This window comes from Alexandromys fortis, unplaced genomic scaffold (genome assembly GCF_014885135.2).
Source record: "Alexandromys fortis isolate MF-2015 unplaced genomic scaffold, M_Fortis_MF-2015_v1.1 scaffold_84, whole genome shotgun sequence".
Lineage (NCBI taxonomy): Eukaryota > Metazoa > Chordata > Mammalia > Rodentia > Cricetidae > Alexandromys > Alexandromys fortis.
In genome coordinates this window covers 1,476,088-1,499,258 of record NW_026068017.1, presented here as the reverse complement: position 1 = coordinate 1,499,258, position 23,171 = coordinate 1,476,088, and the positions used below count along the sequence as shown (strand labels likewise).

The window sequence follows — 23,171 nt, the reverse complement described above, 5'->3', positions numbered from 1 at the left end:
ATGGCTTCAAAGTCAAAAGCAACAGTTTAAGGAGCCTGATCATATGCACATTACACACACACACACACACACACACACACACACACACACCTGTTAAAATAATGGGAATTACTTGTCTGTGAGTTCAGGGAATTAAGCCTGAAATCCATTAGAATTTATGCAGGGCCTTTTGGGCTCATCTTTCCGTGACAGAAGGAAAACTCCAAGTCCCTAAGAGCACCACATGCAGAACACCAGCTCCACCTCCCCAGCTCTTCCTCACCTGCTGCTGAAGAACGTAGAGCATGCGAGCACAGCGCACAGCTTGTTCCTGTCTTCTCACTCGGATTCGATGCTCTTCATCTGGATCCAAAACTTCCTCTAGTCTATCTGAAAGTATTTTCCCCACACTAGGTTAAAAATCACACAAAGAAACTCAAAGAACCCTTAAGAACTTAATGGAGTAATAGCTGAAGACCTTGGGTCTTACTAAGAAAACAAAGAGGCTATCTTAGTGGATTTACCCTCCAATAGCCAAGGCTAAGCCCGAGTCTGAGCTGTGTACTGACTTAGACAGAGGGACAGGAAGATGCTGGCAAGTGGTACTGCACATCAGAATTCACTGAGACAAACCCACTGGACCTCACTGTGAAGCATTTCTTACTGTCTCAAAATCCCTTTACACTGAGACAAAAGTCACAAAACTTCCTCTATTTTCAAAAAAAAAAAAAAACTTTACTGGATTATTTTCATGCTAAGTAAGATTATTTTTACTTTCTTATCCTGAATCCAAATGAGAAATTCTTTCTCTAGCACATTAACATAGAAGTGCTAAATCATTTGAATGATTTTTAAGTCTAAGTCTTCATCTATGTGTGAAGAAGCACACTCATGAACACACTAACTGCCCATATTTTTTAAAGATCAGCAAAAAACATTTCCAGCGGAAACCCACTAGGAAATCCAATCTATACGCTTCTTCTAGATCACTGTTTTCAAATATATTTACACAAATTCTTCTACAAAACTCTTAACAGACAATTTGATAGAAGTAATACTTTGCAAGTATAAGTATATTCTGAATTTAATTTTCTCAATAAAATGTTACACATGAGAGAGGAATGCTGTGGGATTATGTTTTTGTACACTGTAAAAATTTATCACTCATATTGGTTTAATAAAACGCTGATTGGCCAGTAGCCAGGCAGGAAGTATGGGTGGGGCAATCAGACAAAGAGCACTCTGGAAAGAGGAAAGGCCAGATGCAGTTGCCACCCAGATGCAGAGGAAGCAAGATGAGAATGCCTCACTGAGAAAAGGTGCCAAGCCATGTGGCTAAACAAAGACAACAATCTGGGTTAATTTAAGTTGTAAGAACTACTTAATAATAAGCCTGAGCTAACAGGCCAAACAGTTTGTAATTAATAAAAGCCTCTTTGTGTTTCTTTAGGACTGAACGGCTGCAGGACAGGGTGTGTAGTGCAGTTTGGCAGTACAACACTCACCAAGTATGCATGGGTTTAAGTTTCAGCACCAGATTTTAAAAAAGAGAGTCAAAAAAGAACAATAAGGCAATTAGGCCGCTAAGAAGGGCAAAACTTTGAAGCCAGAAGTTGCACATACAAGTAAGAGTCACAGGGAAAATTTAAGGCTTAATTATTGCTGCCTCTATTTGGTTACACAGTGGGGGGGAAATGCATGTTCACACACCTGTAAGAACAGAAACAGGAACTGCTTTAGGCAAGGCTTTAACTCCACCTTGAAGGTGATTCAACACACCCACCTGGGCTTGGGAAGCACAGCTACTGAATGCAAAAACTGAAGCTACATATTCACATGTATTTTTAGTCATCCGCCCCAGTCAGGACATTGTTATTATAGTTATCAAGTACTGATGATCCTTTAAAAATTTACATAAACAAAGTAAACCAGGTCAGCTTCCAAAGCTCAGTTCTAAAGGTCTTGGGACTTAGGCCAGAAAGCCGGAGCAGTAGACCTGGGAGCTTTGTTCCCTGGTAGCCTAGCTTCTACTTAAAGTATCTGGTGGGATCATGCCACAGACTGACACTAATGGATACCATGACACAAACCACAATACTTCTGGGGTGTTCTGTGGTGATGTTCTGGCCCACCCATGATGCTCAATCATACAACATGCTCTATAGGAAGACTGGCTGTGTGTGTGTAAGTTGGTTTTCTCAGGCAGCTTCATTTTTCTGTTTTAGATGTTACTGGTCTGCAACAGGTGGCAGCTTCTTTGTAGCTGGTTCTGAGAAACTAGGAGATAAATTTGTACCCAGCCTTAGTACATCTCTTTTCAGTTCTTTGTCTCCTATCTAGCCACACTTCAACGTGTAGTTTTATCTTGTGTCAACCAACAGGCACTTTATAAGGTATTTACACTAATTTTCTCTAACACACATATATTTATATGTTCACATTTTACATAATCTTTAAATGCAAAATAAGATTTTTGACTATGTATTATCATAGCCCAATAGCGCCTTTTGCTACACAACTCCTCATGCTCCAGCTAAAGAGTTGGGCTTGACATCCTACTTGTTGGCTTTAATAACCTTATTCTCTACTCCTGAATCTACTACTTCCCAAATAAATGCAAGGACCCTGAGATTACTGATTTCTATGAAAATAGTGTATGATCATACTTCTTCCCTTCTACCGTATGGTCAGATATGAAGTAGGTTTATCTATAATACATATATTCTATGGTCTTTTAAAGCAACTTAAAACATAATTTTGCCAGGAGCACTTCAGTATTAACAAAGCAAATACTAAAGAATACTTTGTACACAGGTATTAGGAGATGCAAGGTCATGAGAGGGAGTGGGCAGAGCCAACTCAAAGAAAGGAGACCCAGGTCCAGGTCAGTCTCCAAGCCTCTCTCCTATAGTGGTTGAACCAACCAGCTCACAGCAGAACTTGGTAATGTGTGTGTTGGGGGAGGGTTCCCCCAAACTAATGCATTTGAATTATTCTACACCATATCTCATCAAATGAAGAATCAGTTTTTCTCACCTTTTTTAGTTACTGCTTCTATTTTATGGATACAACTGCTCAATTCCTTTTGGAGTCGCTGAACTTCTAGCAGGCTTTTCTGTTCCCACAGGTTTTTGTGCTCCTCTATCCTGGGTTGTGGCTGAAGTCCTGGATCATGGGTAGGTGGTGAATTTGGCACAGTAAGATCTGATCGTCCTGGATGAGATGTGTATATATAAACTTTGGCACCTGAGCTGGAAATGTCTACTTTGGATGGCTGGTGGCTGCAATGACAGACATCCTGACTCTTCGAGTCCTTCCTTTCCACCCCGGCGTGGACACATTTGTGAGAGCTGTGGGGCTGGCTTCTGAGATGATCTTTCACATGCTCTTCAAATTGTCTTCGTTTTACATCTCTTTTGGCTAGGTGAACAGCATAGCTAAGCCTCTCTTCTGATATGACAGAAAATGAGACAGAGCTGCTTAGATCATGTCCAGCTCTAATATCCACATCTTTACAATGATACAATTCATTATAGGAGTGTTTCAGTTTTTCAATTTTAATCGCATGTGGACATGAGTATCGGACTGCCAAGTTGCTGGGATGTGTAGGAACATTCCTATTAAACTGCAGCTGGTTCTTTAAGAAATAAATAAAAGCAAGCTCACATTAGAAAAATAACATATTGCACAGCTAATATACATTCCAGGTTCTAGTATTTTGCTCAGAAGATCATCTGTATGTAAAGACATTTTTCTAGTGTGCCCATAGAACCAATCACCTGCATAAATGACATACAGGTTTCTGTACAAAGTCACCTAGTGCTGCGGTAACAGTCTTCTGCCTGCTAACAGCATACTGGTCCTCTTGTAAAGGCTGTCCTATAGTGTTTCATGCAGCAACCAGTAAGTTCTTCAACTCCCAACCACAGATCTCTCCTGTTTCAGGATGTCAATGTCTAGCAAGTCACAAAGACCCTGGTTTAGAGTTTTCCTAAAAAAAATAAAGCGTCACAGGCACACACCACATAGCCACTGCTGCTACCCCCAGGTCCTCCCAAGATTTTCATCTGGTCATTAGACACACCTTTTATTCTGTACCCATATAAGCACCTTGTTCTAAATAGTCCAGTTACCCAGGCTTACACAGACTTAAGTTCTTACCAGGTTTCATCGTCTGGATAAACATTATGATGTTCTATATTTAAACATAAACATGCTTCCACATCCCTGATGGTTTTTAAGACTACTTTCACAACTGCATCATCCTGTCTTCAAAAACCAGACTTTCAAACTAAGCTACAACTCTTAAACAAATTGTTCTAGTTTTTCCACTAATAGGTACATTATTAGTACAGATATGTATTTAGGATTTTGTTTTATCTTGTTTTCCTTCTTTTACATTCTTTTCTTATGTTAAGTAATGTGATCTAGGATTACCGGGCAAGAGAAATATTTTATACTTTAAAACATAAGAAGGCCTACCTATGAAAGACAAATAAGAGAATCCGTGCTGCTGAATTCAGTGGACCCACTACCTTCACTGGGAGATCTCCCCAACACTCACAATAAATGCTGTATTCTTAAGTGAGATAATGGTACAATTAGGTAAGAGAGTTCAGTTTTAAAGTGTTCTCAAGTATTTAAAACGGAAGCATCAATGTTTGGAGCTTCCTTTGGTGTGCTTATACACAAACCTTAGAGACAGATGCTTGAGCAGACAGAAAGCAGAGCAAATAATTACATGTATATGATAAAACTTCAGGAACTTTTTTGGGGGAGGTGGGTGAGAAAGAGCAGGAACAATTCACTAAGTAGGAAATAACAACAACAACAAAAACCTGAAAGGTACCCACATTTTAAAAAATGGTTAATAAAAATCTGTAACCTTATTTGGTTAGTCTTTCCTCTTAACATAATCCATCACCTCAAGAATTTGCTATCCACACTGGGAGGAGCGGGAAACTGATGAACTCCTCTTTCATGTGAAAGAAGGAAAAGTCTTTTAAACCATGACTCAAAAATCCATGCTTAATAAAAGGATCTCTGGCATGATAGAAAGTAAAATGCTAGCCAGGCGGTGGTGGCGCACGCCTTTAATCCCAGCACTNACACAGAGAAACCCTGTCTCAAACAAAAACAAAAACAAAAAGAATTTAAAAAAAAAATTCTTTTAAAATGCCTCCCTGGTTAAGAACTGACAAATATACAAGCACGCAAATAAAAATACCCAACAAACAAAGACCAAAGAACTGAAAAACTAGAAGAAAATACAATTTGCAAGTACAAAGGGCTTCTTAATTGAGGTTAAAAAGGAAACCACAGTGAGCTGGAGAGATGGCTCAGCAGTCAAATGTACTTAATGTTCTTGCAGGGGACCGAAATTCCATTCCAGCACCTACATTTGGTGGTTTATAACTGCCTGTAACTCCAGTTTGAGGTGATCATCACCCTCTTCTAGTTTCCTCAGACACCTATATGTACATGGCACATATAAACTCACACAGGCACACACACAGACACATCAAACAGGAAGAAAAGTGTGAAACCATAGGAAATGGGAAAGGCAGATGAGAGAAGTAAAAGGAAAGGAGACGATTCTGAAATATGTGTGGGGGAGGGCTGGGGGAGTTCAACCCGGGCCAGTGAGAGAAGTCAACGGTAAAGAGCTTGGGCACTTGAAGAAAATCAAAGTTCGATTCCTAGCACCCATGTCAAATGGCTCACAGCTACCCGTGACACCAGCTCCAGGGGACTTTAAGCTTCTGACCCCAACAGGCACCTACACTCATGTGCACATATTCATACACAAACCTACATACATATACATAACTTAAAAAACCTTTTAAAAATGTTCAGCCTTATAAAAAGATAGTAAAATTCCATAAAATAAGAGTACAACATTACATGCTTTTGTTAAGGCTATGGTAAAACATATTATCACAGATTAATGCACATAAATTCACATAGGCACACACACATACACATTTAAAAAAGCACAGGAAATGGGAAAGACAGAAGAGCTGAAAGAGAGAGAGAAAAGAGAGGGAGGGGAGATGGGAGAGAGGAAACAAGAGAGAGTGTGTAATAGGCATAGACACACTCCTTTCTGGGGGTAACTTGGTAATATCAGCTACTTTTGACCCAGCAGTCTAGTATCCCTTCTGGGATACTGTGGTAGTTTAAATATAACTGGGCCCCATAATCTCATAGGGAGTGGCACTATTAGGAGGTGTGGCCTTATTGGAGGAAGTACATCACTGTGGGGGCGGACTTTGAGGTTTCCTATGCTCAGGATACTACTCACTGTTTCGGTCAATTTCCTGTTGCCAACAAGATGTAGGACTCTCAGTGACCACCTGCATGCATGCCGTCATGCTTCTGCCATGATGATAATGGACTGAACCTCTGAAACTGTACGTGAGCCACCCCAATTAAATGTTTTTCTTTATAAGAGTTGCCATGGTCATGGTGTTTCTTCACAGCAATGAAAACCCTAAGACAGATATCATTCAGATGTACTCCCAATAATACACATAATAAGGCTTACTTACTATATATGGTTTGTAATTACCAACTACTGAAATCAACCTACAAGTCTACGGAGAGCTGACCATGGAATAAATTTGGGACAACTGCAGAATATTGTGCTAGAAAAATAAGATATAAGGATGTCTCTAGAAATAGCTCTAGGATCTGGTGTGGGGGATTTCTTAGGGAAAAAAAAAAGTAGAGTGGCTGTAATGTCAAGAAAAGAAGATGCCATAAGAATATGTGCATGCATCTTGGTCCTTAGGACAGAAAGAAAATGATAAAGAAAAATGAGGATTAATGAGATTAGTTATCTGTAGGATGTGAATGGAAACAGAATAGAAAGAACAAAAGAACAGTAGGTGGAGGACAATACTTCCCTGGGCATATCTGTCTGCACAAGTTTGTATTGGAACCATGTGAATGCATGTTAGTGTTTCACATACACAAGGGAAGAAGGGGGGGGGGGGATACAGCTCCATAAAGATAATGGAAAACCCTAAAAAGGAATACCAACAAAAAAATAGTGAACCAAACCAACCACACTAAAAAATGAGAGTGGAAGAAAAAAATTTAACCTGCAACTTTTGAACATAGCATTTGAACTACCTATCCATCATTGGGGTTAGACACACAAATACTTTAAGCAAGTACTAAACTCTCTGCTTCTCACATACCTGAAGACTGAGCAATTAAATAGCTATTTGCAAATAAGGGGTACCAGGCTTCACACTGTAGCCTGGAGGGGGTCCAGCGCCCTCTTCTGGCCTCTAAAAGTGCACACACATGTGCACATACACTCAGACAGACACACACATAAGTTTTTCCCTTTAAGTTATTTTCTTATATGTGATAATGGTACAGTTAGGTAAGAGAGTTCATTTTTAGAGTGTTCTGAAATATTTGAAATGGAAGCATCAATGTTTGGAGCTTCCTTTGGTGTGCTTATACACAAACCTTAGAGACAGATGGTTGAGCAGACGAAAGCAGAGCAAATTATTAAAAACTGCTGAATCTAGAAAATAGTGTCAAAATGTTCAATGTCTTTATTTTTCAACTTTTCTTTATGTTTAAAATAAAATAAAATATGTTTTATAATAAGTATCAGGAGGAAAACAGCAGAAGAACCTGAGGCTGAAGATTCCTGGGGTCACTTCTTCCATCTAGTTGGATACTGGATGCTAGATGAACACAGGTAGAAGCTGGCTGGCTTGGTCCCATCACACCAGGTGATGAAGAACATCAGTGACCACCGAGTCTTCAGGCAAATCTTTCTTAAATGAAACATGTCTAAAGTTAATCTTCAAACACCAGATTAAGCAACCCCACAATCCCACGCTTATATAGCAGCACTCCAGAGCGAATCCACAGTTACCTCATGCAAGAATGACTGCTTAGAAAGAGGTCTGATTTTATATTTATAAAAGGAACCACTTTTGAAATTCTCATTTTCAAAAGAATAGGGAGCTACTATTTTCATGATAATCCCTCAGGCCATTTTCATTTCAAATCCCAAGGGTCTACAGTAAGACATTACTTCTGTTATGCTAAACTATTGCTGTGACCAGATAGTTTCATACGCATGCTCTACACACGTAAATCCTAATGATTCATCAAAAGAGCAGAATGTATTCTTCCATTACATAACTCAGATAAAGTTCTGAGCGATTCTAAATAGAGCTGGGATTTAGCCAGCTGAATGGGCTCTCTGTGTTTAGCTCCCTCATTATCTGCACCCTATATTCATTCTCAGTGAGCCCACAGCTACTGAAGAATCTAAGAAGGTATAAAATCCCCACCCTCATCCTTCTTTCTATTCTGAAGATTCTTAATATACTTGAACAGTCTTGTCACTCAAGGGTTAAGCAAGTCCTCACGCATGGTTATTTACCTATTTCAAGGTCTGTGTCTCAGCTTTCCAGCTAGACAAGGCTCCTTGAGACTTGAGGGCCTTGACACTCTTTATTTCCCACAATCAGTACTTGAACACAGTCAACAATTTAACTCAACATGGTTGTACTGAACAATTTTCTGAGAAACTCTAAGTTTGAAATACACTAGAGAATTTGTTCTCTCAAAAAATCCTATAGCAGTAAGTCAACTGGGAAATTCAAGGTGAAGAGGAAAAAAAGCTAGCTTAAATTTTTAAAAAATAAATCTGAAGTTTACAGACCGGCTCCTCTTAAAGGCAGATGCATTTGTGTAGGAAGGTAAAGATAACTGTACACGATTCCCTGTTTCTAAGACTACAGAGATATGATCCAAGAGGCAGACGGAAGGCACATGAGCAAGGCAATGCCAACTGGCCTGCCGGCGATACAGGGTTGAGCTGAAGCCACAGAAGAAGCTGCAGAGCTGGGACTGTCCACCTCGTCAATCACACACACATTCATGCACAAGTCCGGGGACACCCACCCCACACCATTCCCTATACAAAGTCCTGGGATAGCCCTCTCCTTGTGATGCATTCCCCGTCTTTCCAGGAGTCTCCCAGTTAGTTTCCCTGCACACCCCATGAGTGACACTGCCACGAAGTATCTCTCCAGGAACCCTAAGGTCCCTAAACTAACCTGTTCCTTCACTTATACCCAAGACAAGCTTCCCCAACCTCTTCCCTCCCAGAATCCCAGGACGATTTCCAATTTGCTTTCTGCATAGCTATTGGAAGGTGCCCCTCAATCCACCCTCCCTCCTCTCTCCCAAATCATTCGCTCTCACTCTAGCTTCATGGGCTACTCCCGTGGCTCTGCCCCCATTCCCCTGCAGAATATCTCTGAAATGGCCAGGGCCTGTTTCCTCCCTTGAAACTGAGGGCACAGGTGTTCTCATTGCCGATACTCCAGGGATATTCTCATGGGTTATTTCCTCCCCCACAGACCTTGGACCGCCCCACATCCTGGCACCAAGCTCATGGGAATAAGACGTCCCCACAGTCTGGCCCCTCCCTGAAAGTCCCAGGATCCCTCTACTCCCTGTTTCCTCCCCTGATGCCCTTCCTCCCTCAGTGGACTGCCTCCTAACCAAGTCAGAGACACCTCCACTGGCCTCCTCTCCGGGGGAGCCAGTCACCCACACTGCAGCAGGTACACCTCCAACCACGGGAGCCCCAGCAGCTGCAAGCATCCCCTGATGAAGTGCTCCTCTCACGACCTCAGGAACTGTCCCACTGTGTCTCCTCCACAGATCAGAGACGCTTTCAGAGCCTGCTTCCATCTCAAGTTTAGGAACTCTGGCAGCAGTGGACAAATCGGTTCTGAGTCTTCTTTGCCACGCCCCCGAGCGTTCTCCACAGGCACTATCCACTACCCTGTAAGGCCCAAAGAGCCCAGAAGCTGGGGGCTCTCCCACAGCTGTGGCAATTCTAGTAGCTACAGGCATCGAGGCAGACTGTCTTCTTTGTAAACCCTCAGCTAGTGTCTCATCCCCCATGGCCTCAGGGAGCCCGACAGTCACAGATATCCCTGTAGGTGGATTGCTTTCTGCTGACTCTGAGACTCTCCTAGAGTTAATATACTCCCACACAGAACTAGATGTCCTGGGAGCCATGCCCACACCAGCAGCGGATACCTCCGCAGTCACAGGTATACCGACACTCCTCCCTGACAAGCCTAAGAAACCTCTGGAACCAGCCTCTGTCTCCAGATAACCAGGTATCTCAGGAACCCCAACAGCTTGTCTCCTTCCCCGTGAACCTGAGAGAGGCCCAGACTCAGCATTCTCCACTACAGATAAGCCCTCCTCAGGAGCCACAGGCCTCCCAAAGGCAGCAAGAGCCCTTTCCCGCAGGTTCAAGGCATCTGCAGAGCTGCTCTCCTGACACACCCACAAGGCATCAGGTATACCCAGAGTTGAGGGTACTACTCTTTCTGGGGCACACATGTGTTTTGGCATCACAACAGCCCGCCCCCTCCCACAAGGACACAGGAGAGCTCCACAACTGTCACCCTGATCCATAGCCCCGGCTACCCCTAAAGCTGCAGGCCCCTGAGCCTCTTGCTCTCTCATGACCTGCTCTCTTTCCCACAGGCTTAGGAGACTCCCACCGTGTGTCTCTTCCATAACTGGTCCTGGTAATGCCTCAGCAAGAGGAGTCCTCATTGCTTGCTGCCTCTCCCACAGGCCTGAAACATCATGGCTGGTTTCTTCTCCCTTGTCTTCTGACAGCACCACAGGCTGCAAGCCCGGCAGCTGGCCTGTTCCCCAGAGTCCTGGAACACTCGCATTATCTGCCTCCTTGCCCAAAGCCCTGGGTGCTCCCATTGCCTGTTCTATACCCCACAGGCCCTGGGCACCTCGAGAACCTGCCTCTTGCTCCTCAGAAGCAGACAGCTCTGCAGCCTGTGCAGCTCCCCAGGACCCTGGGTCACCTCCACATCTAGCTCCCTCTACTCTAGCACAAGGCACTCCTACAGACTGCCCCATGGCCCCGAGGCCAGGAATACCCCTAGAACCTATATTCTCCATCTCTTGTCTCCTTTGCCACAACCCTGTGGCTCCCTGGGAGGAAGTTTCATCTTCCACGGTCCTGGGTAAGGCCATCAAGGCATCAGGGGGTCCTACAATTTGCCCCCTTTCCCATAACATAGGCCCATATACAGCTTCTGCCAGAGCCCCAGAAACCTGCACAGACTGCCCTCCCCGTCGCACATCTCCACATCCCGTCACATCTCCAGCTCTGGACGTTTTCACAGCCTCAGACCATCCTATGGCCACAGGCACCCCCATAGTCTGTCTGTCTTTCCAAGGGCCCGAGGCAGCACTGCCTATCTTCTCCACTACTCCAGGTCCACCCACAGCAGGAGGCGGCTTTCCAGCTTGTCCCTGCCTACAGAAGATGGAGGGTCTCTCACAACTTGCCCCTATTCCCCTAGCTGAGGGTAGTCCTGAGGCCCGGGGGAATGCCCTGGTATGTCCTCTCACCCAGGGTCCTGTGACACCATCTCGGCTGGTCTCTATCCAAGAAGCTCTCCCAGGAACACCCTTTTCGACTGGCCCCTCTCCCGCAGGAACAGGATGGAGTTCCACTCTGCTTCCTTCCCAGCATCCTGAAGCTACCCTCATAGCCTGTACCTTCAACCACAGTTCCAGGATGCTCTCGTGGCCAAGTGTTCCTGGTCGACCGTTTCTCTCACAGCTTGGTGGACTACTATCTTCTGGCTCCTCCTGCCCAGATCTAGTCACCCACACAGATCCAGCAGGCCCAATCACCTCTGGCTCGCCTACAGCCCCGTTCACCCACACTGCTCCGGGGTTCATTGCTGTCTCAACCGAGCCTGCAGTCCTAGGTGTCCCAAAGGCCTTATTCACCCCAGGGGGTACCGCGGGCTCCAAAGCTCGTCTCATCCCCAAAGGCGGCCGACCATCCTGCAACCTCCCCGTGCCAGCGGAGCGCATCCGCCGTACTAAAGACCTCGCCCAGCGCCTTCCTCCATAGCCTCGGGACATCCTTGCACCCCACCTCCTTGCCCACAGGGGCCGAACACCCCTCCGCGACCTGCCGGCCACTACACTTCGAGCCGGCATCTTTGCTGCTAGAATACACCTGCGCCGCTCCAGCAAGGGCCCCGTGGCCCCCCGCCGGGTTCGCAGCTCCGGGACAATTCCTTTCCCCAACGCAACCTCGGGCACGCTGCCTTTGCACCTGTTCCCCTAGACAGCATGCCCCGCACACGCACTCACAACACTCGGGTCCGGCCCTCTCCGCCTTTCTGCCTCCTAGCTCTCTCCGTACCCCCGCCCAGTCCCGGACGCCGCCCCCCCGCCCCGGCCCCCCTAAAGCCTGACAAATGGAAAGGTAATTGGAGGGGCGGAGCTGAAAGACAAGCCGGGGCAAGGTCTCCTCTCGCTTGTCCCCTCTGCCTAATGCAGCTTCCCACAATTCCCCCAGCCTCTGACCCGAGCCCACCTGGCCTAGGCGAGGCGCGGCGACCCGGAGATGGACAGGCAACCAGAAGCTAGGCCTCGCTTCCGGCCTCTCGCCCAGTCGCCATGACAACAGGCGCGGGGCCGCTTGGGAACCGTTGAGCTTCCTGAGCCATCTGAGGAGCAAGGTATTGTACTGCAACGGGTTGCTCTCTGTACATGAGGCCAGGATGGGGACCAGACCAGGTCAGAAGTCTAGATGTCAGAAGGGAGCTGGCGCCAAAAAGAAACTCCAGCAGATCAAAACGACTGTTCTGCCGAATCATGGCCATCCGAGGCTCCCGTAGCATGATGCAGCTCCAGTGGTACCTCCCACCCGGAAACTTGTTCACGCCCTCCTTGGGCCCCTCCTTGAGATGGCAGGATCCCAGAGCGCCTCCCAGGCAACTCTCGAGACTGAACCGATGGCCACCTACAAGGAGGTGAGCGTGTCCGGCTTCGAGGAGTTCGACCAGGCTGTAAAGGAGCACCAGGGCAAGACCATTTTTGCCTACTTCAGCGGTTCTAAGGATGCCGAAGGGAAGAGCTGGTGTCCGGACTGCGTGGAAGGTGAGACTGGGGCTGGGGTTACTGCACTGCATTAAGTGTTGGGAAGAAGGCCCCGACTAAAGCCAGAAAGTGGGATCATTGGGGCATAGATGAAGATCTTAGTCCCGTAGACCTGCAGAAGAGTATGAACTGTCCCCTTGTCTCCCATTAGGTCCTTATTCGCTCCACTCAAGCGTGGCCCTCATTTTTATCATGAACTCAGATTTGGAACCTGATTTTTTAAAATTCTCGGCCCCAAATGATTAGTGTCCTACAGGACTCGTGAGTTGGTTGTTACATTAGCAAGTACGTACGCTTTCTGATGTTCTGCGTGTGTGTCTTAGGACAGTCAGGACTAGGACTTAGTGATTCTCCAGTCCAGAAAAGAACACATGACTTTAACATCCTCATTCTTACTGGAGGTTAAAGTCTGCGAAGACTGGGAAGAGGGGAAAGGAAGTGGGGGCAGGGCACGAGCTACCGCAGTTGATGTGTAATTACTTTATAACTTTTTTAAAAAAGCCGAGCCAGTCGTTCGAGAGGGGCTGAAGCATGTTACGGAAGACTGCGTGTTCATCTACTGCCAAGTAGGAGACAGATCTTAGTAAGTAAGCATGTATACCACCATGTAAACATCTCCAGACATGGGCTAGTTCTTAAAAACTTGGGTGGAAAGGACCTCAGGTTTTGCTCAGGCTCTGTGTTTTAGGTAATGTCTGATAAGCCAAACAATTAGAATTACTGAATTCAAATTTAATGCTTATGTTCAGCCACATAGTAGAATTGAATTTGGTCTGGAATAAGTTCAGAATGCTATTGACTTTACATTTGTATTTTCTCTTACTCACACTTTAAATGTAAACTTTGTTGAGGGTGATACTAAGTTACAGTCCTCAAAATGCTTAAACTCTACCAAAAGCAATGATTACTAATACACTACATATAGATCCCTGGCTGAGTAAAGTGTAATAAACCAAGTAGTAATTTTCATGATTCCTTCCTTTTGGAATAGCTGGAAAGACCCAAATAATGACTTCAGACAAAAGCTGAAATTAACCGCAGTGCCTACGCTACTTAAATATGGAACGGTGAGTATCTATCTACCTTTATGTTGTGGCTTTGATGTCGTTAAGGCTCAAGTTGTTTTAGATTCATGTTTGAAGAAAGCCTAACATTTAACTCCCAACATCATCACACTGTTGTTCAAAGTGCATCAGAAGCACAAGTTGGTGCCCATTCCCCTGCCAGTCCCAATGAACTACTAAGAATGCAAAAGATAGTGGTTAGGAGCATTTTCCAGCTGCCTTTAAGATTCTTTGTTCAGCAGAGTGCTGACTCATTCCTGAAAGCACCCGTGCCAATGTTTTTTAACACTCTTTTTGAGGTTTAAGAGGGCTCCCCCTTTATTTCAGCCCTGGATCTTAAATTAAAGATTCAAGGGAAGGAGATGGCACTGGGCTTGCCATCTCTTGTTTCCAGTCTATGGGGCTTCCTGGTAAGGAATTTTAAGGCCCTTCAGGCCAAGTATTTTAATGATTCATCTTAAGTATCTTAACTACTTCATAAAGCTTGTTATAACTAGCTGATAGTTAGTTCCATTAGTTTTGTTGGTTTTTTGTGACAGGGTTTCTTTGTGTAGCTCCAGCTGTTCTGTAACTCAGTCTGTAGACCACGCTGTTCTCATACTCAGAGATCTGCCTGTCTTTGCCTCTTGAGTACTGGGATTAAAGGTGTGCACCAACAGGATTGGCTAGCTGATAGCTGCTGATGACAATATTTCTATGTTCAAAACTGTCCTTCAAAATAGAATTCATTCCACCCCTAATAACATTTCATAGCAGTGGTTAAAACTCAACCATTCTTTTTTTACAGCCTCAAAAACTTGTGGAATCTGAGTGCCTTCAGGCCAACCTCCTGGAAATGATATTCGCTGAAGATTAAGATTTGATGATAGCAAGGGTGGTGGTAGAGCACACTTTTGATCCCAGCATTTGGGAGGCAGAGACCAGTAGATTGGTGAGCTCAAGGCCAGCCTGGTCTAAATGGACAGCCAGGACAGCCAGAGCTACACAGAGAGACCCTGTCTCAAAAAAAAAAAAAAAAAAATGAAGATCACAATTGTGTCTTGATTTCCTGGTTTGCTTAAAAGAATTGATTTAATTGATCAGTGTATGTTTAAACAATAAAGAATTAAAACACAAATCTCCAGTTAGCTTTGTAACACATGGCTATCTAAAAGATTTGAGTTAAATAGGTCTTCAGTATGTCAGTAGTAGCTCAGAGGAAAAAGTAACTAACTCCCAAAAAATCTGCAGCTGTTAGGATCTGTTACTTTAAATTCTGTGCATTTGCAAAAACAAAACCATTTTGTGCCTTTGAAATGCAGAACTTCACTAAAATCATTTAGGGAAGACACTTGGAAGAATGTATATGCTTAATTCAGGCAGTTTTGTTTCACAACTGTCTAAAATGTGATTCTCTTGGAGTGGGACAGACTGGTTCTCTTAGCCACAGGCAAGTTACTGTAAATCTCAATTTCTTCAAAAAAGAATTGTGTCAGGCATAGTGATACACATGTTACCTTATTACTTTAGAGGCTAAAGCAATCAATCACAAATTTGAAGCAAGGGGTGGACTACATACTGGACCAGACTTTGTTGCAAATGAAAAGCCCAATTATTGTTCTACAATTAAAAGAATGTGGACTGTAGAGGTCTTTCAGTGATTAAGAGCACTCACTAGGGGATTCCCAGAACCCACTTGGCAGCTCAAAACTGTCTACAACTTCCAAGTCCAGGGAATCTGGACTGTTCTGGCTTTTGAGAGAACCAGGCATACAAGTAGTATAGACATACACTGTGTAGGTCATTCACACACATAAATAATATTTTTAAAAAAGCAGCATGTGAGCCAGGCCTAGTATCTATCTTTAAGTCCAGAACTCTGGAGATTGAGGTAGAAGGATCACAGATTCCAAGGCAGCCTGGGCTACAAAGTGAGACCCTGACTCAGAGAAAAAATAAGGGCTAGAGAGAGCTCGGTGGTTAACAGTACTTGCTGCTCTCGCAGAGGATTCAGGTTCAGTTCCTAGCACCACATGGTTAGCACCACATGGTGACTCACGACCACCTTCAACTTCATGCCAGGGATCTGATGTTCTCTTCTACTGGCTGCCTTGGGCACCAGGCACATCGTGGTGCACACACATGCAAACAATTCACACATTCACATAAGATAAAAATATTCTGAAACAGATTAAAAGAAGCTTAAGGCAGTGCCTACTTGTGGTACTTAACAAAAAAGTGCTAACTTTTTCAAAGAAAGGTATTTGAGGCTCATACCTTTAAGAACAAGAGTCCAATTAGTCATTAACTATCAGTCTTTCCCTGCCACTAGAGGTCAGCTATCTTAAAAAGCAGGGAGCAACTGTAGAGAGGAATCTTCATGTAGTTCCTGACTACAGTCTCCTCTCTCCTGAGATGGTTGGAGCAGCTGATCTCAGTACCCCTGTATGTTGCACCCATGTTCTTTTTTTTTTTTTGGTTTATCAAGACAGGGTTTCTCTGTGGTTTTGGAGCCTGTCCTGGAACTAGCTCTTATAGACCAGGCTGGTCTCGAACTCACAGAGATCCTCCTGCCTCTGCCTCCCGAGTGCAGGGATTAAAGGTGTGTGCCACCACCACCCTGCGCACCCATGTTCTTAAACCGCTCTACAACACTCAACATTTACATTCTTATTCACTTGGTTCTATTAAATGCAAATGAAATTTACAAATCCCCAGAGAAATCAAAGTAGAACAATTCTGGTTTAACAGAAATAATCTATTAACAATATAAAGTTTGCTGGCCAAAAATAATACTAACAGTTCTGAGTGCTACCATAATGAAGGTGGGCAGGAAAAACCATCTTTTATCGGTACTGTACATAGCAATACATTATATACATGTCCTAAGAGCCTGGTCTGTCCCAGCTCTTCATTTTCCTGTTGTGTTATTCTGTTGTTGCTGCTCTGCCAGTGCTTGCTGAAGACGCATCCGCTTCCGGGAATAGTGCTGCCAGTGTAGAATCTGCTGTTCATCAATGAATTTCGCACACTGAGCGTTCACCAGCTCCTTTCGAAAGTGTTCATACTGGAGCAGTTCTAGCATGTGTAAACACTGAGGGTACCTGGGTTTAAGTTCGTAAGTTAATTATCAACATAATTTAAGGCATCCAAGTTCAATTCAGATACTCTTCTAAAAATGATCTCAGGCCTACCATTTCTATTAATGTAGTACCTCTGGCGATGTCATTCCCACCATGTCATTTCAGAACATGGAAATTAAAGTTCAGACACCTTAAGTAACTTGCCCAAGACCACACAACCCAGTAAACTGGTAAGCAGGATCAAAATTGGTAGATAAACTATACTCTTTTAGTTTAAGTGAGGAACATGAACACTTTTTAATTTATAAATTTTATTGCATTTATTATTTGTGTGGGAGGGAGAGTGAGCACGTGCCATGGGATACTTGTGGAGGTCACCATGAGAGTCCTAGGCATCAAACTCAACTCATCAGCTTGCAAGCAAGCACCTTTACCCACTGAGCTATCTCACTGGCTCTTAAGACTTTGAAAATAGTTATATGTTTAATAAATAGTTACTGGTTTTCCATTAGGAATCATAAAAGGGTAACCTTATTTATATGAGTCAACTAACTCCACAAGAATCATATACATTACTGGGCACAGACCTGTACTCCCAGTACTCAGGAAACTTAAGAAAAGTAGACAGATTTTGAGGGCCATGTAGGGTTATACTGAAAGATCTCTCCTCCAAAATAATAATTATCACTAATGGGACAAACAAGACTTCACCTGACTCTGGATTATGACAAACCAAGAAGAACAAAGTAGCAAGTCAGTGTTTGGTCAGAGTGAGAAACAGTTTGAGTGAAAAAGGAGGGGAATAAAAGAGGGAGAAAAAAGGGAGTAAAGGAGGAGAAAACAGGATGATAAAATGTGGTATATCAGGCTAGACTGGATGCCACTCTCTAGAAACAGGACACCAGTAGGACAATAGACAGAATCTAATGGTATCTACAGACTTCATACATAATAATGGGGTCTATAGACTACATAGTAGACGAATATTAATGTTCTATCAAAGCTAAGATCCTGGCACTCATTCCAATGCAGCTTTTGTCTGCCCTTTGACTCAGAAAAGTCAAGACAAAGTGTAACTTTCTCTTTTATTCCTCCTATCTCTCTGCCAAGCATGCCTTCCCTAACATTTTGGGTGTCCATACTTTTTCTTTGCCTCCCTTCCCACCAGTGAGACTACCATCCACTTCAGCTTAGCTCAAGGGGCAAGGCTTTTTTTCCTTCTCCCTTCCACTCTCCCTCCTTTGAACAGCTGTTGAGATTTTACAGCTTGCCTGTCTGGGGTATTTTTCTTGTCAATGCTAATTAATCTGGTCCTGGAGCTTTTAAAAGCAAGAGGGAGGATGAGGAGGTGAGAAGAAAATGAGAAGGGGGTATGGGGTGGAGGGTAGGGATGGCTATGGCCCCACTGCAGAACACTGCTATGCTTCCTTTCCAGCAAAGGCTATTATTTATAGTCCAAATAAAGAGTTGTCTGTAATTGTAATAGCCCAGAATGCTCTACTCCCACTATACTAGGCTAATTCTCTTTCATGGCACATCATAATTTAAAAGATTCAGTTCTGACTTAAAGACAGCATTTAAACTTAAGTTCAGTTTCTTTGTATGTAAAATAATGTGACTAGCAAGAGAATGAATGGCCTTAAGTAGCACTAAGTAACTGGAATTTAGGCAGTGATCATTTTCTCATTTATTTTGTTTCTTGAGACAGGGTTTCTCTGTAGCTTTGGAGCCTGTCCTCAAACTAGCTCTTGTAGACCAGGCTGGCCTTGAACTCACAGAGATCTGCCTGCCTCAGCCTCCCCCCCCCCCAACCCCCAGTGCTGGTATTAAAGGCATGCGCCACCACTGCCTGGAGGCTTCCTCATCTATTTTGTAGAAAACAGTGTTCTTAAATACATTAGACTAAGGACTATGCATATTCTGAAAGGCTACAACACATTAACCCCAAGTCTACAGGATGAAATAGAAGAGTACAAATGGAAAGACCCACATTTTGATTTTTAAAAAATGAACAAGACATAAACAGAGATGTCAAGTAACAGCATTCAGGCGGGTGGTGGTGGAAGCACACACCTTTAATCCCAGCACTCAGCAGGCAAATCTCTGTGAGTTCAAGGCCAGCCTGGCAGAGTGAGGTCCAGGACAAGCTTCAAAACCCTGTCTTGAAAAACCAATAATAATAATAATAACAGCATTCAATTCATGGAAATAACTGGTGGATATTAATTGGTAAAGCTTTCAGGAAGTCAACGTTTGACTCCCAACCCTCTTCCACTCAAAAAAAGTATAGTCATCTATGTTGAATTATCACAAGAAAGAGAAATGTCATGTGGCCTGTGATACCCTGAGCACATTTGAAGGCTTATTTTTAGTTTGTTTTTAAATTTTTATTATTTTTATTTTATATGAACGGGCGTTTTGGTGCTTGTGTCTATGTATCATGTATGTATAGTGCTTTCAGAGTAAAAAGGCATCAGAACTTATGAAAGTGGAATTTTGGATAGATGTGACCATTTCGTGCTAAGAACCAAACCTGGGTCCTCTACAAGAGCAGCAAGTGCTCTTAAACACTTAAGCCATCTCTCTAGCCACCCTCCCTCTCCCAGATTATTTTATTTTGAGCCAGGGTCTCACTATATAGCCCAGGTTTGCCTCAAATTCAGAGATTTCCCTCTGTTCCTTCCAAGTGCAGGGTTTAAAGTCATGCATCACTTTGCCTGGCCTATGTTTAGTTTGTTTATTTTTTTGTTATTGTTGAACTGCCAGATAATCAAAGATTCCTGAGAACTCTGGCAAACGTGGCACTAAACTGACTGAAGGCCGCTAAGAACCTATGTTTAAGAAAAACACAGCAGCTGCAGGCACTAGCTATCAGTAAGCAGGCCACTTGCTGGAAGTATGGAAGAGACAGCTGCTTATCTGGGAAAAAAGGCCTCAACTCTTCCCAAGTTCCAAGAGTTGGAATTCTGTTCCATAAAACCTTCCCATCTTTAAATTTTGACAACCATTTTAAAAATCTAGAACCATGTGCAGATAAAATAAAATTGCCCCAAAGGGGTTAATTTCCAACCTCTCTTGAATTTAAACATCTATAGCTTTTGTCTCCAAGAGGACATAGACGAACAGAAAAACAAGCAAACAAAAACAACAAATAGGTTAGAGCTACAAGGAAGTCTGTCTGATCACAATATAAGGAAGCTCTGGCCGTCAACCGAGTGAGCTGCCTCTAACAGTGACATATGCTCACTGGAGTATGGCCACTCACCAGCCAACAACTCTGCTGGGGAGACTGAACTTAAAGATGACTAAGACTTTGAATGCCCAGTCTGAAATCTGCTAATAATAGCGTAAAGTCAAGTCTTCCCTCTAGATTCCTGCAGGAACCGACAACTGCATCACAAAGGGCACCCTGGAGTGCAGTCAGTCTCAGGCAGCCCAGAATCAATCCAGAAAAGTGATTTTCCTCTTATTTTAAGACAGGGTCTGTCTTTGTGGCCCTGACTGGCCTGAAACTTGTTACATAACCAGGTTGGTCTTGAACCCACAGAGATCAGCCTGCCTCTGCTTCCTGAGAGCTAGATTAAAGGGACATCAGGCTAAACTTCTGGATTTTTTGTTGTTCATCCCTTTGGAGGAGGAGGGGGAGTTCAAGACAGGATTTACCTGTGTAGCCCTGGCTGTCCTGGAAGTAGCTTTGTAGACCAGTATGGACTTGAACTCAGAGATTCACCCACCTCTGCCTCCCAAATGTTGGGATTAAAGGTGTATACCAGCTTATTTTTCTTTTTTTAAGACAAAGCAGAGATGTGAGTTCAAGGTTTTGTTTTACCATTAAAAGTGGCAGTTGTGTGATTGTAATGTTTCTTATAGTTTAGTAAGTCCTATAATGAAACTGTCTATGAACAGCTTGATAGCGTCCGTGTTTGTTTTTTACAGCGAGTTAATGTACACAATACATTTAGCAGTGCTTGACACACAGGATACTATAAAGAAAGGTAGTCTGAGACTCCCAGAAAACACTACTTCCTGTGTGTTCATTTCAGCTTCTGGCTGTGCCGCTGCATTTTAGTACTTTATGGGTTGGTAAGATTAGAAACCACAGAGACAAGGGGGTGTTAAATGACAAGGTTAGACAAGACCAAATCACATTACAGCCTCAGTCTAAAACCAGTTAACTGGATTTTACCCTACATTAATACAAGTGGCATGTCCTGATTTATATTACTAAGAGAGTAAGTTGGCTTCCACAGACAGCTGTCTGGCTTCGTTTGGTTTGAAGAGAGTGAGGTTAGAATGGTAGCAGAAACAAATGAGATTCCTCTAATAATCCAAGTTAGAGATGACAATGTCTTACATTAACTAAAAGCAGAATGATTCAAAACAGTTTTCCGTTCTGACACTGAGAAAACTGCTAAGTATCAGTATTTTGTATTTATAATAAAGTATACACAGATTTAAGATTATAAAAATTAAACTTACTTTAGATACTTGGCATATTCTGGTTCTTTCCAGTAAAGCAAGTACTTAAGGTAATTAACAAAAGCTTTGTCTTTGAAGTAACCTCTTTGGGCAAGAACTGAAAGGCATAAAGAAACAATCTGCATGTCAACCAGTTGCTGGACCACTGTCTTGTAATCTCTAATAAAGTAGCTCTTTTAACATCCCTACCATCAAATCACAAGGAATTAAAAAACACAAGTTCTGTTTGCTCAGTTAATACCTACAGACCAGTGCAAGTAAAAATCCCATTCAAACGTATCAAAGTAAATATTCTTATGAATTACATCTCTGTTAGAAATCATCAACAGCTAGCTACTCAACTCAATGATGTACTCAACTTACAATTAAGGTAATTTGGGTTGGCTAAACATTGCACAAATTCCAACTCCAACTGAAACCGAAGTCGATTTCCAGCATCATCTAGGAGATAAGACAGAAAAAAAACACACCCAAAATAAGGTCAGGATAGGAATGTTGATTTGTAGAAACAAAAATAAGCAAAAATCAAAGTGAGATGGCTCAGCGGGTAAAGGTGTTGCAGCAAAGTCTGCTGCCCTGAGTTCGATCCCGAAACCCACAGGGTTTTAGAAAGACTCCCACAAGTCCTCTGACATGCACCGCATGTCGTATCAATTTATGAAAAACATTCAAAGTTCAGGAGAAACTTCCTTAGAAATCTAAGAGTGGAGCCTAATTTAAAACAAACCAAAACAAGCTGGGCGTGGTGGTGCACGCCTTTAATCCCTACATTTGGGAGACAGATCGAGGCCAGCCTGGTGCACGTCGCTAGTTCTAGGTCTGACAGTAGTAGATAGTGAGACCCTTTCTACAGAACAAAACAAACACAATAAAGAAATTCTCTAAAATTAGTTGAGGAAAATAAATGCAATGGGTATTTACCACCTGTAGGCCACTATGGAAGGTTGTTAACAGAGATCACTGGATAGTCTCTAATAGCTGTGCCGCCCCATATATTAATGCGTTATAACCACTACTACTAACAGTGAGTACGTTAAGGAAAAACAAAGCGCCATATAGGAAGCAAGATGCAAAGTGATTAAACAGCGGAGCGAGGACGGTAATCCGTATTAGAACGATACCCAAGTTACCGACATTTAAAGCACGTTCACGAGAAAAGCTCCGAAGAGCAGACAACAGAAGGGCTCGGTCCTCTCCCTCAGCCCCACCCCGGCCCGGGAACCAAGGAGTGGGGGGTTTGAGCAGTCCGGGAGCAAAGATGTTCACACACGCCACAATCTGAGAGACAACACCGCCTTTCCCCTTCCAGTCCCAACTCGAAGGACGCGAGTTAAGCCTGAAAGACCGCTCGGGGAAACGGGAGAGGAGGTTGGGGCGGAGAACCGTTCCTTCGGTGAAGACTCGGGGCGCAGGGCTTAACGCACCTGTCTCCATAGCGACGGCCGCGGCCATAACCGGCAGAGAGGGGCAAACACAACCAGCCCGACAGATCCGCAGCCTCGAATGGTGAGGGAGGAGCCGGAAGCCACAACTCTTATTTCCGGTCGCGGGGCAGGGTGGAACACGGAGGCGGGGACAGCCTCATTCT

The 23,171-nt window shown here is 43.7% G+C and overlaps 4 protein-coding genes across 13 annotated transcripts in view; 1 reads left to right on the top strand and 3 right to left on the bottom strand.

Annotated features, from left to right (window-relative positions):
- Kiaa0753 (KIAA0753 ortholog) overlaps positions 1–12,687 on the bottom strand; it is a 55,384-nt gene extending 42,697 nt beyond the window's left edge. For 7 of the 10 annotated variants that reach the window (XR_007595501.1, XR_007595503.1, XR_007595500.1 and 4 more), the window contains exons 1-4: positions 12,413–12,687; positions 7,636–7,781; positions 3,016–3,616; positions 263–369 (exon numbers count right to left, since the gene is read on the bottom strand). Coding sequence is in view for 6 of the 10 variants with exons in the window: in XM_050162849.1 (XP_050018806.1) it covers positions 263–369; positions 3,016–3,616; positions 7,636–7,728 (801 nt within the window). In the remaining 4 variants the exon portion in view is untranslated. Of the gene's footprint in view, positions 1–262; positions 370–3,015; positions 3,617–7,635; positions 7,782–8,398; positions 8,554–12,412 lie in introns of those variants that run through there. The other 3 variants (XM_050162851.1, XM_050162850.1, XM_050162852.1) reach the window with 3 other exon arrangements.
- On the bottom strand, positions 8,736–12,219 carry LOC126514118 (collagen alpha-1(III) chain). Its single transcript, XM_050162856.1, has one exon. The coding sequence runs from the start codon at positions 12,028–12,030 to the stop codon at positions 9,166–9,168; it is 2,865 nt and encodes a 954-aa protein (XP_050018813.1). The 5' UTR covers positions 12,031–12,219; the 3' UTR covers positions 8,736–9,165.
- Positions 12,688–12,758: 71 nt separating the features above from the next.
- Txndc17 (thioredoxin domain containing 17) lies at positions 12,759–15,159 on the top strand. Its single transcript, XM_050162864.1, has 4 exons — positions 12,759–12,978; positions 13,480–13,561; positions 13,970–14,045; positions 14,830–15,159. The coding sequence occupies exons 1-4, from the start codon at positions 12,786–12,788 to the stop codon at positions 14,896–14,898; spliced, it is 420 nt and encodes a 139-aa protein (XP_050018821.1). The 5' UTR covers positions 12,759–12,785; the 3' UTR covers positions 14,899–15,159.
- Positions 15,160–16,758: 1,599 nt separating this feature from the next.
- Med31 (mediator complex subunit 31) lies at positions 16,759–23,152 on the bottom strand. Its single transcript, XM_050162865.1, has 4 exons — positions 23,008–23,152; positions 21,947–22,024; positions 21,584–21,680; positions 16,759–17,125 (listed from the first exon to the last, which is right to left on the bottom strand). Exons 1-4 carry the CDS (start codon positions 23,033–23,035, stop codon positions 16,933–16,935), a joined length of 396 nt encoding a protein of 131 aa, XP_050018822.1. The 5' UTR covers positions 23,036–23,152; the 3' UTR covers positions 16,759–16,932.
- Between the last annotated feature and the right edge of the window lie 19 nt (positions 23,153–23,171).

Bases quoted from the DNA above. Each gene is read 5' to 3' on its own strand.
- Med31 (XM_050162865.1), bottom strand. From the start codon at position 23,035: ATGGCCGCGGCCGTCGCTATGGAGACAG. The intron at 22,025-23,007 runs GTGCGTTAAGCC...CTTATCTCCTAG, and splicing joins GGCCGTCGCTATGGAGACAG to ATGATGCTGGAAATCGACTT. The intron at 21,681-21,946 runs GTAAGTTGAGTA...TATGCCTTTCAG, and splicing joins CAACCCAAATTACCTTAATT to TTCTTGCCCAAAGAGGTTAC.
- LOC126514118 (XM_050162856.1), bottom strand. From the start codon at position 12,030: ATGCCGGCTCGAAGTGTAGTGGCCGGCAGGTCGCGGAGGGGTGTTCGG.
- Txndc17 (XM_050162864.1), top strand. From the start codon at position 12,786: ATGGCAGGATCCCAGAGCGCCTCCCAGGCAACTCTCGAGACTGAACCG. The intron at 12,979-13,479 runs GTGAGACTGGGG...TTTTTAAAAAAG, and splicing joins GTGTCCGGACTGCGTGGAAG to CCGAGCCAGTCGTTCGAGAG. The intron at 14,046-14,829 runs GTGAGTATCTAT...CTTTTTTTACAG, and splicing joins CGCTACTTAAATATGGAACG to CCTCAAAAACTTGTGGAATC.